The sequence below is a fragment of the Dipodomys merriami genome, unplaced genomic scaffold, assembly GCF_024711535.1.
Source record: "Dipodomys merriami isolate MVZ:Mamm:240054 unplaced genomic scaffold, mDipMer1.0.p SCAF_42, whole genome shotgun sequence".
Classification (NCBI taxonomy): domain Eukaryota; kingdom Metazoa; phylum Chordata; class Mammalia; order Rodentia; family Heteromyidae; genus Dipodomys; species Dipodomys merriami.
In genome coordinates, this window is record NW_027205826.1 from 10,595,425 (window position 1) to 10,611,002 (window position 15,578).

The 15,578-nt window shown below is 50.4% G+C and overlaps 1 protein-coding gene across 2 annotated transcripts; it reads left to right on the plus strand.

Annotated features, from left to right (window-relative positions):
- The first annotated feature begins 4,728 nt into the window (after window positions 1–4,728).
- On the plus strand, window positions 4,729–13,544 carry LOC138807436 (CMRF35-like molecule 6). Of its 2 annotated transcripts, none has more exons than XM_069993212.1 (5): window positions 4,729–5,998; window positions 9,223–9,609; window positions 11,959–12,085; window positions 12,189–12,366; window positions 13,247–13,544. In XM_069993212.1, the coding sequence occupies exons 1-5, from the start codon at window positions 5,938–5,940 to the stop codon at window positions 13,427–13,429; spliced, it is 936 nt and encodes a 311-aa protein (XP_069849313.1). In that variant the 5' UTR covers window positions 4,729–5,937; the 3' UTR covers window positions 13,430–13,544. The 2 variants fall into 2 exon arrangements, with proteins under 2 accessions (XP_069849313.1, XP_069849314.1); XM_069993213.1 differs by having other exon boundaries at window positions 4,730–5,998; window positions 12,292–12,366.
- Window positions 13,545–15,578: the final 2,034 nt, after the last annotated feature.

The following is a 15,578-nucleotide window of genomic DNA, read 5'->3' on the forward strand; positions in this document are numbered from 1 at the left end:
AACCATTTTTTTTAAGTTTATGTTGAGACAAGGTCCCTATGTAGCCCAAGCTGTTCTTAAACTCTTGACCTGTCTGCCTCAACCTCCCAAGTGCTGGTATTACCCCTCGCTCATTATAGCAGCTCATCCCCCTGCTTCCTTTCCTCCCCTTCCCGCTTTTTCCCTCTCCCCTCCCCTCCTCCTCCCTTCCTTTCCCTCCCCTCCTCTCCTCTCCTCTCTTCTTCCTTCCCTTTTCCTCCCCTCCCCTCCTCTCTTCTTCTTTCCTCTATTTCTTTCTCTTTTTTTTAAATAAGTCCCTAGCCGGGCGTTGGTGGCTCACGCCTGTAATCCTAGCTACTCAGGAGGCTGAGATCTGAGGATCGCGGTTCAAAGCCAGCCGGGCAGGAAAGACCGTGAGACTCCTATCTCCAATAAACCACCAGAAAACCGGAAGTGGCGCGGTAGCTCAAGTGGTAGAGCGTTCGCCTTGAGCTGAAGAGCTGAGGGACAGCACCCAGGCCCAGAGTTCAAGCCCCAGGACCTACAAAAAAAAAAGAAGTCCCTATGTGTTGGCCCCTGGTGGCTGGGATTACAGGTATGTACCACCAAGTCCAGCCCCCAACTGGTCTTTGTTAGCATAACTTTTTTTTTTTTTGGGGGGGGGGTCCGGTCGTGGGGCCTGAGCTCTGGGCCTGGGCGCTGTCCTTCAGCTCTTCAGCTCAAGGATAGCACTCTACCACTTGAGCCACAGTGCCACTTCCGGCTTTTTCCTTTTTGCTTATGTGGTGCTGGGGAATCGAACCCAGGGCCTCATGCATTGCAAGGCAAGCGCTCTGCCACTGACCCACCTTCCCAGCCCGCATAACTTTTTAAAAATTTTTTTTAAATAATCATAAAAGTGATGTTCAGAGGGGTTATAGTTACATAAGTCAGATAATGAGCTCACTTCATCTCTCTCTCTCTCTCTCTCTATATATATATATGTATGTATGTATATATGTATGTGTATATATATATATATATATATATATATATATATATATACTTTTTATTGTTATGCGGGAATTCAATCTCAGGATACAGAGAAGCCACATTTTGAGAGGCTGAATTGGGAGTCCTGATTAGAAAGCCAGTGACTGCAAGTGGACACGTTCCCCAAGAGACTTGCAGCCTCGAACACACTTCACACTGTGAGAAAACTGAGCCACAAGGGTAGTAAAGAAAGAGCAGAAAAACAATCTCAACAAACCCTCGTGGAGAATTGAAGAGGGATGCCATGCTGACCTGCGGAGAGCTAGGGAAGGGTGTAAAATGAGGCTGAGGTGGTGGTGGTGGTGAGGGACTTAAATAGGGTCATGGTCAGGGGGCAGGGTCACTGGAGCTCAAGGGTTCAGAGTCTTGTGAGTTCATGGTCTAGGTCTGGCAGTTCCAATAACCTATTGTCCAAGTCCCCACCCCTGCCTCTAGGAACTCGGGCATGCCCAGCCTGGGATGGGGCTCCACCTCCAAGAGTCTTTGGAAATTCCCTATCATCCACCATGTTGCCAAGATGGGCCCAGTTAGACCCAGTATCCTTATTTCATTATAAAGATGATGTACAAAAGGAGTTGCAAGTGAACATCTCTCCTTCTCTTCTAGTTTTTCCCTGCCACCCCCACTCACAAGTTGTCTAATTCATTTTCAACATAGTGTCTAGTGAGCACCACTGCTGTATTTGTTTACTCTTTGTCCCTCCATTTCTGTGTCCCCCTTATCTTCCCAAGGACAGAAAAGGAGCAAACAAGACAAAAAGAAAACAAAAACAGCAACAAAGAAAAAAACAAAACTTGATGCCAGGTGCTGGTGGCTCACACCTGTAATCCTAACTACTAAAGAGCCTGAGATCTGAGGATCACAGTTCAAAGCCAGCCAGGGCAAGAAAGTCCATGAAACTCTTATCTCCAATAAACGACCAGAAAACCAGAAGTGGTGCTATGGCTCAAGTGGTAGAGCGCTAGCCTTGAGCTGAAAAGCTGAAGGACAGTGCCCAGGCCCAGAGTTCAAGCCCCATGACTGACAAAAAAGAAAAAACAAATAGATATTTCCTAGAGTTCATTTTGATAAATATTTTATACCATTTAACACAACTTTGGAAGATTTTAGATCATAAGTCTTGCTATCTCCTTGTTGCTCACCAGGTGCTAAGCCTCTCCTCTGCCATTTTTTCGGGTCTCCTGATAGGCAAGGCCCAGTTCTGCCTCAATCTGACCACTTGGATTTTGGCCTTGACCTCAGCAGTGATTCTTACCTTTTAAGGGAATCCTGTGTTTTCCTGTCTTTGTTTATGTGTTTCCCACTGAACCATGAACTCCTGGAGAGGAGAAATTGTTGCATTTTTATCTCTAAGTCCCCATCTTTGGGCCCAGTGCCCGGCACAACAGGGAGAGCTATGAACTATTTGTTACACAAATAAATGGGGCCTGGGCATTGAGTGCCACCTGGTGGATACAATGCATATGGCAGTGTCTCAGGTGGCGCTGGAAAGGTCTGATGTGTAGCAACCAAGTGTGGAGTCAGATGAAGGTGGGGTAAGGTCCCCGAACAGGTTTAGGGAAGGGAAGGGCCTTTGTGGGACATGGCTGTCCTGTTAGAGGAAAGGAGAAGGCTGCACTGACCTCTTTGGAGGTGTAAGATGAGGACTTCATGCATCCCTATGAACATGGCTGGGTGCAGGAGACATCGAAAGGCTGTGGACCTGACCCCTCCATACCTTCATGGAATATGGATCCTGTGGAGTGGCGCTACGATCATTATTCCAATGCGCAAGTCGAGAAGCTGAAGCTCAGAGAGGATAGTAACTCAGTCAAGGCCACACAGCGTGTCCCAGGCAGGGGGAGGGAGTAAAGCCCCATAATGGGACCCAGATCTACTGAGTCCTTGCTTATCATCACCCTTGGTGTTTATTCATGGGTTCATTTATTCATTTTCAGACCAAGCCAGCTGGCCCTTGCTGGACACCAGGTCCCATAGGCACCAACTTATTTTTCTGTAGGGGTCCCCTCCTTTTCTGGGCAGATTTTTATTTTATTATTATTTTTGTGTGTGATCCAGAATCTAGAAAGAGGAGTTCCCTATATCTGCAGCCTCCTTTCTCCCTTCTCCCATCCTCCCTCCTCCTTGGGGCTCCACCCAGCCACCAGTGAAAAGCAGGGGGTGCACTTGGGTAGGGAAACTCCTCATGGCTCAGGCATGTGTATTTCTCAGAAACTCTCCAAAGGATTATTATTTCATTTATTCGCTTGTTTTTTTTTTCCTCTGTCATCCAAGCTGATCTCAAACTTACAATCCTCCTGCCTCAGCCTCCCAGGTGCTGGGATTTCAGGAAGGCACAGCCCAGTCATAACATCACCAAAACATTCTAATGTGTATGGCTTGAACCTGCTGTTAATGTCTTCATAGAGAGATGTGGTTAGCCTGACTAGGAAGTGGCATTCGGCCTGTGCTCTTTGTGCTCTACCCCAGAGCCCTCTTCAGCACAGGGCTGTTTCTGCTTCAATTGTTAACCACCACCTCAACTCATACTCACACACTCTGACCCCTAGATGGCCCATGAGGAAAGTTGAGCCTCCTCCTCTCCTAAGAGCAGGAATCCTGGGAAGGGTTTAGAGTCACATCCTTGGGTCCCTTCCCCTGTGACTAAAACATGTCCTCAGAAAGGGTTCTCACTAGCCGAGAGTCTTGGGGTGCTAGTCCCCAGCCCAGAGTTTGTTGGTGAAAACCCCAGCCTTAAAGAGGCGGGAGGAGCCAGGGAAGCTTGAGATCCACTTCCCTGCCTTTGTCTTCTCAGCCCACCAGGTGAAATGAGCAGGTGTTTTCTACATCCTTACATCTGTAGCCCCATACCAGCCCCACCCTAGGGACAGCTCAGCAGAGGTAGGAAATAGAGCAGCAGCCTGCCTACCTAGAGGTCCAGTGAGTGGACAATATCAGGTTGGCTACAAAGCCAGTTGATCTGCTGGGCATCTGATAAAATCTCTGGTTTTCATCAGCTACCAGCCAGGAGCCAGACAGACCCCAGAGCCCAAGCGTCAGCAACTACTGCCTGGGAAAGCCAAGGTCCGATCCCCTCCCCTAGAGAGGTGTGTGTGTGTGTGTGTGTGTGTGTGTGTGTGTGTGTGTGTGTGTGTGTGTGTGTGTGTGTGTGTGTGTGTGTGTGTGTGTGTGTGTGTGTGTGTGTGTGTGTGTGCGCGCGTGTGCGTGTGCGTGTGCGTGTGTGCTGGTACTTGGGTCCTCCAAGTTCTTGTTTAGGTATTTCACTCAATTTCACTCAACACTAGTGTTTTACTAATTGAGCCACACTTTCACTTCTGGATTTTTGCTGGTTAATTGGAGAGTCTCTTGTAGTATTTTTCCATTATGGGTGCATTTGTTTTATTTGGGAGGGGCTGGTCCTGGGGCTTGAACTCTGGCCTGAGTGCTGTCCCTGAGCTTCTTTTGCTCAAAGCTAGTGCTCTACCACTTGAGTCACAGCTCCCCTTTTGGCTTTTTCTGTGATTAATTGAAGGTAAGAGTCTCACTGAGTTTCCTGCTTAGGCTGGCTTTGAACTGCAGTCCTTAAATCTCAGCCTCCTGTGCAGGTAGGCTTATAATAATGAGCCACTGGCACTCAGCTTCCTGGGTGGCTTTGAACCTTGATCTTCAAATCTCAGCCTTCTGAGTAGCAAGGATTACAGGTGTGAATCAGCAGTGCCCAGTTCATGATGTTGAATTTTGTCAGAAGCATTTTCTTCATCTATTGAGATGATGATCATGTATGTGACTTTTTCCTTTATTTAATTTAATTTTATTGCCAGTCCTGGGCTTGAACTCAGGTCCTGGGCACTGTCCCTGAGCTTTTTTTGTTCAAGTATAGCACTCTACCACTTGAGCCAGGCACCATTTCCAGCTTTTTCTGTTCATGTGGTATGGAGGAATGGAGCCAGGGTATCATGCATGCAAGCAAGTACTCTACTACTAAGACATATTCCCAGTCTCAGTCCTTTATTGTATTAACCTGCTGTTAGGTTTATCAATTTCAGTTTGTTGAACCATCCTTGCATTACTGGAATAAAATCAACTTGATCATGGCATATAATCTTTTTAATCCTGGGCTTCCACTGGCACATCCAGCCACTCCCTAAAGAGACCTAGTAAAGGGCAAAAAAGGACTTGTTGGGTGGAAAGGGAGCCACAGGTAAGAAGTACTTCAGTCCCTCAGCAGCCATGTCTTGGGGCCCAGTGGCTCATGGCTGTAATCCTAGCTATTCAGAAGGCTGAGATGTAAGGAGGTTTGAAACCAATCTGGGCACATTAATTAATTAATTAATTAAAATGATTAATGGGTTCTTGCCCAGGTCCACTGGGGACACCAGAATGAAGGTCACAATCTTCCTGAGGACCGTCCAGATGAACTGAGATCATCCATCCAAGACTAGGCACCACTGATGGGTCCTGAGGCCACTGTGCTAACTCAGGGGAAACAGACCTAGAGATGGAGCTCCAGGGAGGAGAGCTCTGCTGGAGGCCTCGGGGTGGCACTGCAGGGTGGGCCCTGCCCAGGGGCCACGGCTCTGCTAGTCCCTTCCACAGAGCTGCCATGCCAATTACAGGGAAGCTGGGTGCCAACCAGAAGGAAATCCCGCCCTTCAGTTCTGAGGATGTCTTGAACATGGGGGAACAGACCTGTGAGATTTGGGAGGGGAGGAGAGAGGAAACCCCAGAAGAGTGTTCTCAGCTCTGGGCACCGCTGGGTCTTGCCCACCACCCTGGGGTCCTCTCCTCCATTTTCTCACGAGCCTCAGGAACAGAGCTGAAAAAAGCCCTAAAGGAAATAGCCAGGAGAAAAAGCAGAAGTTGGAGGCCTGGGGATTGGCCCAGCCCAGAGGGGCCCCTGGTCCACCATTGTCTTGGCGTGGCTGCTGGTGGCTTCAGGGGGGAAAAATGAGCCCTTGGGCCCTGGCTGTGTGGCTGCCTTTGAATCTGCTGCTTCTCTGGCTCCCAGGTGAGGAGTCTTCTTCCTGGGGGTTAGGGGGGGCAGGAGATGGAAGGAGGGCAGGAGGGGGGGAGGTTGTAGGGAGATATCACGTGAGGCATTCAAGCCTGGACTCCTCTGTCCACACACCCTGGTGCCCTGTGTCCACCATATGGGAGGGACTGGCTGAAGGCCTCACTCCTGGGAGGGAAGGGCCAGGGTATCTCTGACTTTGGATGTACCCCGGTGTGGGGCAGGGCAGAGTGGGGGCCATGGAGAGGTGGGGGGGAGGGGAAGGTATCTGGGTCCCCAGAGAAAATGTGCCAGCCTGGGTGAAGAGTGGCCAGGAACAGACACCTAGGTGCTATGTGTTTGGGGAAGGTGCCTGTGGGTCACCAGATTTGGGGTGTAAGAGGAAGGGTGGGGACAGGGAAAGAAAGTTTCAGTCTCAGCTAAGCAGCTCCAGCCAGGGTGGCAGACATGAGACAGGGGTTCTGAGGAGGGCCTGGATCAGCTGTCCCACCAGAGGGGAGATGGGGCTGGGGAAGGAAACAGGTGGCAGAGCAAAGGGGGAGACTTTCATGAAGAGAAAAGGTAGAGGAGTCCGGCTAAGGACAAAGCCTCCTCCCTCAGATTGGTCTCTGAGTCCTCCTTACCACAGACTCCTCAAACTGTCCTGCTGTCTTGTTGGACTAAATCCTAGAATTTCTTTGATTTAGTGCTAGGAAGCCAGCCTTTCCCCCTAACTCTGCCCATTTTGAACTCAGAGATTTTTGCTCTTGTTTGACTCTCTTTTGCTCAAGGTTGGTGCTCTACCACTGTAATTATAGCTCCACTTCTGGCTTTTTGGTGGTTAATTGGAGATAAGAGTCTCACAGATTTCCCTTCCTGGACTGGCTTTGAACCTCAGTCCTCAGACCTCAGCCTGAGTAGCCAGGATTATAGGCATGGGCCACTAGTGCCTGGCAATCAAAAGTTATTGAGACCTCATCTCAAACAGTGAAAAACTGGGTATGGTTGTGTTTTCCTGTCATCCCAGGAGAAGTATAAATAGGAGGCTCGCTGGATTACAGGGGCACAAATGTAAGAATAAAAAATATATAAAATATATAATATATAAAATATATAATATATAAAATATATAAAAAATAACCAAAGCAGGGCTGGGCAGATGGCTCAGTGGTAGAGCGCTTGCCTTGCATGCCTGAGGCCCTGGGTTCGATTCCTCAGCACCACATAAGCAAAAAGAAAAAAGCCGGAAGTGGCGCTGTGGCTCAACTGGTAGAGCGCTAGCCTTGAGCTGAAGAGCTGAGGGACAGTGCCCAGGCCCAGAGTTCAGGCCCCACTCCCGGACCCAAAAAAAACAAAAAACAAAAAATAACCAAAGCAGCAGGTACAGGTGGGAAAAACTGGGAGAGGTTAAAGGAAGGGGTGACATTGTCCAAAAAGAAATATACTTATTACCTGACTTATGTACCTGTAACCCTTCTGTATACCACCTTTAGAATAGCAATAAAAAAATCTAAAAACAAAAGAAAGAAGCTAAGACAAAGGGCTGTCATTGAGGCTTAAGTGGTAGAGTACTCGAGTACTTGCCTTGCAAATGAGTGGCCCTGAGTTCAAGCCTCAGTATTGCCCCACTCCAAAGAATTCCAACCTAGGTAAAGAGTGGACCCCACCATTTCTGATGACAGGGCCTCTCGAGGGTCCCAGGAGGACAGACACACAGCCATGCCTCAGCCGGGCATATGGCCATCCCAAGGCCAGCTCCAAGCTCCCTGATTGGGGGATAGCATTAGCTGCCTGCTTTGTGTCTGAGAAGTGTTAGGGAAAATGGCAGATAGAATATTGGCAACCAAAAATGAGCTTAAGCTGGGGGCCAGTGGCTCATGCCTATAATCCTAGCAATTCAGGAGGCTAAGATCTGAGAATCATGGTTCAAAGCTGGCCCAGACAGGAAAGTCCATGAGACTCTTTTTTTTTTTTTTTTTTGTTGGTCGTGGGGCTTGAACTCTGGGCCTGGGAGCTGTCCCCTCAGCTCTTTAGCTCAAGGCGAGCACTCTGCCACTTGAGCTACAGCGCCACTTCCAGTTTTCTGGTGGTTTATTGGAGATAGGAGTCTCACGGTCTCTCCTGCCCGGGCTGGCTTTGAACTGCAATCCTCAGATCTCAGCCTCCTGAGTAGCTAGGATTACAGGCGTGAGCCACCAGCGCCCGGCTTTCCATGAGACTCTTCTCTGCAATTAACCACCAGAGAACTGGAAGTGAAGCTATGGCTTAAGTGATAGAACCATCTGCCTTGAACAAAAAAACTCAGGGAGAACACGTAGCCCCTGAGTTCAAGCACCAGTAATAGCACACACACCAAAAAAATAAATAAAAGAAAGGGAGAAAGGAAGAAAGAGAGAGAGAAAAGGAAGGAAGGAAGAAAGGCAGGGAGGGAGGGAGGGAGGGAGGGAAGGAGGGATGGAGGGAGGGAGGGAGGGAGAAAAAAGAAAGAAAGGAAGAAAGAGAAAAAGAAAGGAAGGAAGGAAGTGAGGGAGGGACGGAGGGAGGGAGGAAAAAGACAGAAAGGAAAAAAGAAAGGAAGGAAGAAAGAAAGAAAGGAAGGAAGGAAGAAAGCTTACTTGAAAATTAAGTGAGCAGATCTGGGCCAGCTGAGTTGAGTCTGGGTGAATGAGGGTTATTGTCACTGAGTCCTGCACTCAGAACTGTTTTGACCCACACCTTAATCAATGTGTGCATTGCCCTTGTCAAAAAAGCCACCCTGCTCAGGTGCCTGTGGCTCACACCTGTATCTTGGCTACTCAAGAGGCTGAGATCTGAGATCATGGTTTGAAGCCAGTCCTGGCAGGAAAGTTCTTGAGACTCTTTTCTCCAATAAACTATTCAAAAAAGCTGGCAGTGGTGCTGAGTCTCAAGTGGTAGAGCGCTCACCTTGAGGAATAGAAGCTCAGGGGCAGTGCTGAGGCCCAGAGTTCAAGCAGCCAGATCTGCACAACAAAACAAAAGGCCTCCCTGCTTGGGTCTGGCTCCTCTCCCCCAGTGGGACCAGATGGGCTTGTGGTGGCTGCTGGGGGAGGGGCAGCATGTGTGAAAGCAGGGTGAGACTCTGGGGGACTGAGGCTGAGGGCAGACACTGCTGGGTCAACCTCTTGGGTTGCTGGAGTGGTGCAAATGGGTGATGTGGCTTGGAGGCCCTGACCCCGCCCATCTGTGAAGGAAGGCCTAGAACTGGGGCTTGTGTTTTCCAGGCTGCTGTCTTCTGAAAGGCCCCAGGACAGTGACAGGCACCCAGGGTGGATCCCTGAGCCTGCAGTGCTGGTATGAGGAGAAATACAAGACATATAACAAATACTGGTGCAGAAGCTCAAGTGTGCTAGGACGATGTCAGAATACTGTGAAGACCAAAGACTCAGAGAGAGAAGTGAGCAGAGGCAGAATGTCCATCAGTGACCATCCTGAGAACCTCACCTTCACTGTGACCTTGAAGAACCTCTCTCTGGAGGACTCAGGCTCTTACTGGTGTGGGATTCATATACCCTGGCGTGAAGGACTGGATGACTACATCCAGGTTTCGGTGTCTGTGCTCTCATGTGAGCACCCCTCCTACCAGCCCCAGGGCTGCCGCAGAAGCTCAGGTGGGAGAAGCTGGGGCAGGAATCAGATCAGAGCCTGGGAGCCATTGTGTGTGTGTGTGTGTGTGTGTGTGTGTGTGTGTGTGTGTGTGTGTGTGTGTGTGCATGTGTGTGTGAGCATGTTTGTGTGTGTGTATCTGTGTGTGCGTGTGTGTGTATGTATGAATGTGTGTCCACAGGCACAGTGGAGCACCCGTGTTACTCAGGACCCTCTGTAGAGCCAACAGACACTCTCAGGCCTAAACACCTCCCAGGCATGGCAGAGGCACTTAGGCCTGACTCCTTGATCCTTAACTGCCTTTCTGGCCTGAGGAGGGCCTTGTCCTTTCTGGAGTGTGTGTTGGGGAGGGAGGAAGAACCCCAAATAGATGTCACACACATCTATCTGTCCTCTTTCTTTTTTTTTTTTTTTTTTTTTTGTCGGTCGTGGGGCTTGAACTCTGGGCCTGGGCGCTGTCCCTCAGCTCTCCAGCTCAAGGCGAGCGCTCTACCACTTGAGCTACAGCGCCACTTCCGGTTTTCTGGTGGTTTATTGGAGATAGGAGTCTCACGGTCTTTCCTGCCCGGCCTGGCTTTGAACCGCGATCCTCAGATCTCAGCCTCCTGAGTAGCTAGGATTACAGGCGTGAGCCACCAGCGCCCGGCTTCCTCTTTCTATGGGAACAGGACTCCAGGACTTCCGTTCCCCTCTATCAAAGGCCATCTGAGTGGACGCCGCTGCCCTGTGGCTCCTGAGACCCCAGCCTCCCCTCAGTGGTTATGGGACTCCTGAGTGAGCTCCGCAGGACACAGGAGGAAGCTGCTCAGACAATCATTGGGTTTCCTGTTCCCTCCAGGAAGCTTGCCCTGCCTCTCCAGGATGACCTGTCCCCCCTCTCCCTGGCACTTTTAATGTCCAGTACCTCCACCCAGGCAGGGGGACAAGTGGCAAAGATTAGACACGGGCTCCTGGCTGTTGCAGACTGCGGGACTCCATGACTGCAGCCAACTCTTCCTGCATGGCGCCTCCATTCTGTTGGAGTTAACTCCAAGAGAAGGGTCCGGGCTGGCCTTGGGGCTGTAATGCTGCTCCTCAGAATCCTGCTTCTGGGTTTCAGTCTCCCCAGCATGAAGGTTTCCCTCCCACACTGGGGGTTCATACGGAAGAGTAAGAAACTACAACCCCACCAATGTCTCTGGGTCTCTGAAGGGCAAAGGTGTTGTCCTACTGGCCACCAGCTCCAACAGGTGTCTTTCTAGAATTTTCTTCCTGGCCACTTCCTCTGGAGGGAGATATGCAGTGGGTGCTAGGGCCCCAGGCCTGGCTAACAGCGGGGGACGGGGTGGTGTGGACAGGGTGCTGTGGATCTGTGTGGCCCCACTGACCGGCCAGGCTCTCTTTTGAAGCCATTTGCCTGGCGTCAGGCACCAGCAACCCCAGTTATTCTGGGTCAGGGTTTGCACAGTAGACACTAAGCAGAGTGGAGGAGGAGGAAGGGAGAGGCATGCCTCTGGCTAGATGAAACCAATAGTTTTCCCTCCCCTGCTTTCCTCTCCTCTCCTCTCAATTCTTTCCTCTCCTCCCTTCTCCTGTCCAGTCCTCTCCTCTCCTGTCCTTGTTTTCTTCTCTGTCCTACCCGTACCTCCTGCCCCACCTCCTACTTCCCTTCTCCTTATACCAGTCCTGGGGCTAGAACTCAGTAACTTGTACTCTCACTTGGCTTTTCCTACTCATGGCTGGCAGTTTACCACTTGTGCCACAGCTCCATTTCTGAAATTTGGGGGGTTAATGTTGGGTAAGAGTCTCTTGGAGGGCTGGGAAGGTGGCTCAGTGGTAGAGTGCTTGCCTCACAAGCATGAGGCCCTGGGTTCAATTTCTCAGCACCACATAAACAGAAAAAGCCAGAAGTGGTGCTGTGGCTCAAGTGGTAGAGCGCTAGCCTTGAGCTGAAGAGCTGAGGGACAGCGCCCAGGCTGAGTTCAAGCCCCACAACCAACAACAACAACAACAACAAAAAGAGTCTCTTGGATGTATCTGCCTGGGGTGGCTTTACACCTCAATCCTCAGATCTCAGCCTCCTGAGTAGCTAGGAGCAGAGGCCTGAGCCTTGCCAACACTGTCTTTTCAAGATGCTTAACCTGTCCTGCCTAGAAAGACAGTGTTCCTGTCTGAACGTGGCCAGTGCGCCTTCACATGTGGCTAGAGGGGGCAGCTGGTCGGCCCTGGGTGTGTCCAGGGAGTTCACTGGCCCTGGGACACCTGTCTGGCATGCCCCAGGGGACCTGGCTGTGTGAGTCAGAGCGGCAAAGCCCAGTGAGGACTGAGACGGAGCACAGGGTCCCTGAAACTGCCTGTGCTTTACCTGACCACAGCCTCCAGTTCCAAGAACAACAGGAGCACCCTCGAGCCTCCCACCCTGAGGCCTTCCACCCTGGAGCCTCCACCAAAGGGACCAGGCACCACAAGGAAGGCCATGCCAAGCCCCAGCCCACAGCCTGGGTAAGAGCCTGCCACTGGACCTGTGCCTTTGGGTGGTGGGGGGAAGGGGGCTTGTGTCTCCCCCTGCTCAGCCCCTCCTGCATTTGCTAATCAAACCCCCAAGTGTGAGAAGCCCTCTGAGAGGCAGTTGCTATTCTCACGAGAGTGCCTGCTCAGCGGTCACCCAGCCCCGTCCTGCTGAGATGGAGCCTGTGTTGAATCCACAGTGGATCCACAGAGGGATCTACAGAGGGACAAATCAGCGCAGAAGTCACCAGGCAACCACAGCAACCCAGCATGCGGTAGGAAGTGTTTGTCCCTTGGGTGTGGGGACAGGATGAGGGAAGGATGCTGGGAGGGTGTTGTGCACAGAGGAGGCTGGGTTAGTTAGAGATCACCTGAGTGGAGGCCCACAGGGTTGGGGAGCCCAGGCCCTAGGAGTCTGGGGATGGTTTTCTGTGCAAAAGTCCTGCGCAGACACCAGGACGTGAGCCTGCTGCCTGACTCACACCCAGTGCAGATCCTCCATCAACCCCTGAGCAGCTGAGATGCTGTGCAGCGTCCACCACCTGGTTGTGAACATGATCAAGAGAAACAGAGGGGATGAATATAATCACAGCACATTAAATACATGTAGAGAGGTGTGCACTTTGGTTACATGCATACACGGTCTGAGTTACTGTGTATATTAATACATATAAAAACCAACAAAAAGAGCAGAGGGGTGGCTCAAGTGATGGAGTGCCTGCCCGAGAATGCAGCAGGTGCTCACTTCAAAACCTACTACTCACTAGAAAAGCCCAGGAAACACAAAGGACCAGATGAGACCCCTTCCCCATGGGAAATGCTGTGTGGAGAGAGACATTCACAACCACATCACTAACTCCTGAGCCCTAAGAGCAGTTCCCAAGCATGGAGGGCACATTGTTTCCTGGCCACAGGTCCCTCCTGGAGGCCCGGGGTCCCTTTGGCCACTTCCTACCTACATCCACAGTCCCAAGTTCAGGGTCCTGCTTTGGCTGTCAATCAGGGGCAGAGGCGTTTCCTGCAGGCCGTGCTGTGCAGCCTGGGTCCCCGTGTGGATCACTGGACACAGGCCCTGCGTGTGGGCTGGGTGGAGGGCAGAGCACACAGCCCTCTTCTCCCTGGGGCAGGAGCTCACTACCAAGGCTTCTCCCACAGGTCCCTGCTGAGCAGCGTCCACTTCTTGCTGTTGGTCTTTCTGGAGCTGCCCCTGCTGCTGGGCATGCTCAGTGCGGTCCTCTGGGTGAACAGGCCTCTGAAGATCCCAAAGCAGCAGGTGGAGTAAACCGGATTCTGAGCACCAGGGACATTTGTGGCAGCTACGTGGCCCCTTGGGGATAGAGACCACCACCTTCTAACCAGCAGATCTGTGTTTCCTTCACAATACTCTATACCTTCCAGAAATATCTGGGAAATGTCTTCTTGTGTTATATCAATATATAAAAGAATATGCCTAATAAATAATATCTCTTTTAAAACAATAAGTCTCCTCCACACCCATGTGTTTTTATCAACTGAAATAATAGAATGTGGTCAATACTAACAAACCCCTTTCTGATTTCCTGTGCCTGCTTCCTGCCCTCTTCAACAGAACCGACTCTGTCTTCCATGATCTTCATGCGACTTTACTGAAAGGCTTTTTCTATAGACATGACACATACATGTGCACTATGTTAGGTTGTTTATTTTGTGCAAAAATTTCCCCCATCCCTACTAGGGAACAAACTCAAGATTTCACTCATCATGTTAAGCCAATATCCACCACGAGCTGCCTCCAATCCTTATACCTATAACTTGCCCACCTTTCTTCCTTCCTATCTTCCTTTTGTTCTCTTTCTTTTCTTCCTTCCTTCCTTCCTTCCTTCCTTCCTTCCTTCCTTCCTTCCTTCCTTCCTTCCTTCCTCCCTTCCTTCCTTCCTTCCTTTCTTTCCTTTCTTTCTTTTTTTCTGTGCCAGTCCTAGAACTTGAACTTAGGGCCTAGGTGATTTCCCCTGAGGTTTTTCCCCCTCAAGATTAGCACTCTAGCCGGGTGCTGGTGGCTCACGCCTGTAATACTAGCTACTCAGGAGGCTGAGATCTGAGGATCGCGGTTCAAAGCCAGCCCGGGCAGGAGAGACCATGAGACTCCTATCTCCAATAAACCACCAGAAAACCGGAAGTGGCACTGTAGCTCAAGTGGTAGAGCGCTCGCCTTGAGCTGAAGAGCTGAGGGATAGCGCCCAGGCCCAGAGTTCAAGCCCCACGACCGACAAAAAAAAAAAAAAAAAAGATTAGCACTCTACCAGTTGCTATCGCTCTATTTCCAGCTTTTTGGCGGTTAATTTGGAGACAGGTGTCTCAAGGATTTTCTAGCCCAGGCTAGATTCAAACCACAGTTCTCACACCTCAGCCTCCCACTGGGATTGAATCACAGGCATGAGCCACCAGCTCCCAGATTAAGATTTTTTTTTCAGGGGTGGAGAAGGGGTGGTGGGGGAGAGAAGGGACTGGCAGTGGGGTCTGTTGTGGGGCTTGTACTCTGGGCCTGAGCGCTGTCCCTCAGCTCTTCAGCTCAAGGCCAGCACCCTACCACTTGAGCCACAGCGCCACTTCTGGTTTTCTGGTGATTAATGGGAAATAAGAGTCTCATGGACTTTCCTGCACGGGCTGACTTTGAACTGAAATCTTCAGATGTCAGCCTCCTGAGTAGCTAGGATTATAGGTTCGAGCCACTGGTGCCTGGCTAAGATATTTCATTTTTGAAACAGATCCCCAAATTAAACTTTGGGCTCCTTTTGCTATTATACAGTCGACAAATATTTGCTCAGCAGTTGAGGCAAATGCTTTAGCAGCATGTTGGAAAATCAAATGAAACTCCTTAGAAAACAAGGCATGGACTGGAGAGAAGGCTGAAGTGGAAGAGTGCCTGAACCAGCAAGTGCAAGGTCCTGAGTTCAAACTCCAGTACCACCACCATTGACAACAACAGAAAAAAGAAAAGCAAATGAAACAAACACATCTATAGGAAACAACGTGTGATTTCCATCTTCTGACCATCCATATTTTCTACATTTGGGCAAAGACATCGCAACATTAGCAATGTTCTGTTATCAAGTTAAGAGTCTTCTCCACCCCCGCCCCCACCTCCAATCCTGCCATTCAAGCTACACTTGTGCCTCACAGCTATGCATTGGTATTAGCAGCAGCACAGGCTGCTGAGTGAAGCTCCATCAGCTCTCCTGACACAAGCCATAAGCAGAGCACGGCCATGCTGCTCTCCACTGGAGGCAGGAGGCCCCGCTCCTAGTCTAGCGGCACCAGTCGCCATATTGGTCATGACATCACATAACAGAGAGTAGGCCTCTGCAACCCACAGACAGTAGAAAAGCAACACTCACACACGTGCATTTCTCTGCATCACAGCATTCAGCCATCCATCTGATCCAGACCATCACTTGTTGGCTCCATTTGCTGGGTGAGTAATTCTCCTCAGCTGGCCTTAGTCTCTTCT

What these genes read in the sequence shown, in the direction of transcription:
- LOC138807436 (XM_069993212.1), top strand. Translation starts at nt 5,938, where the DNA reads ATGAGCCCTTGGGCCCTGGCTGTGTGGCTGCCTTTGAATCTGCTGCTT. An exon ending in GGGCTGCCGCAGAAGCTCAG is followed by an intron (nt 9,610 to 11,958) that starts GTGGGAGAAGCT and finishes ACCTGACCACAG; the next exon opens with CCTCCAGTTCCAAGAACAAC. An exon ending in AGCCCCAGCCCACAGCCTGG is followed by an intron (nt 12,086 to 12,188) that starts GTAAGAGCCTGC and finishes CAAACCCCCAAG; the next exon opens with TGTGAGAAGCCCTCTGAGAG.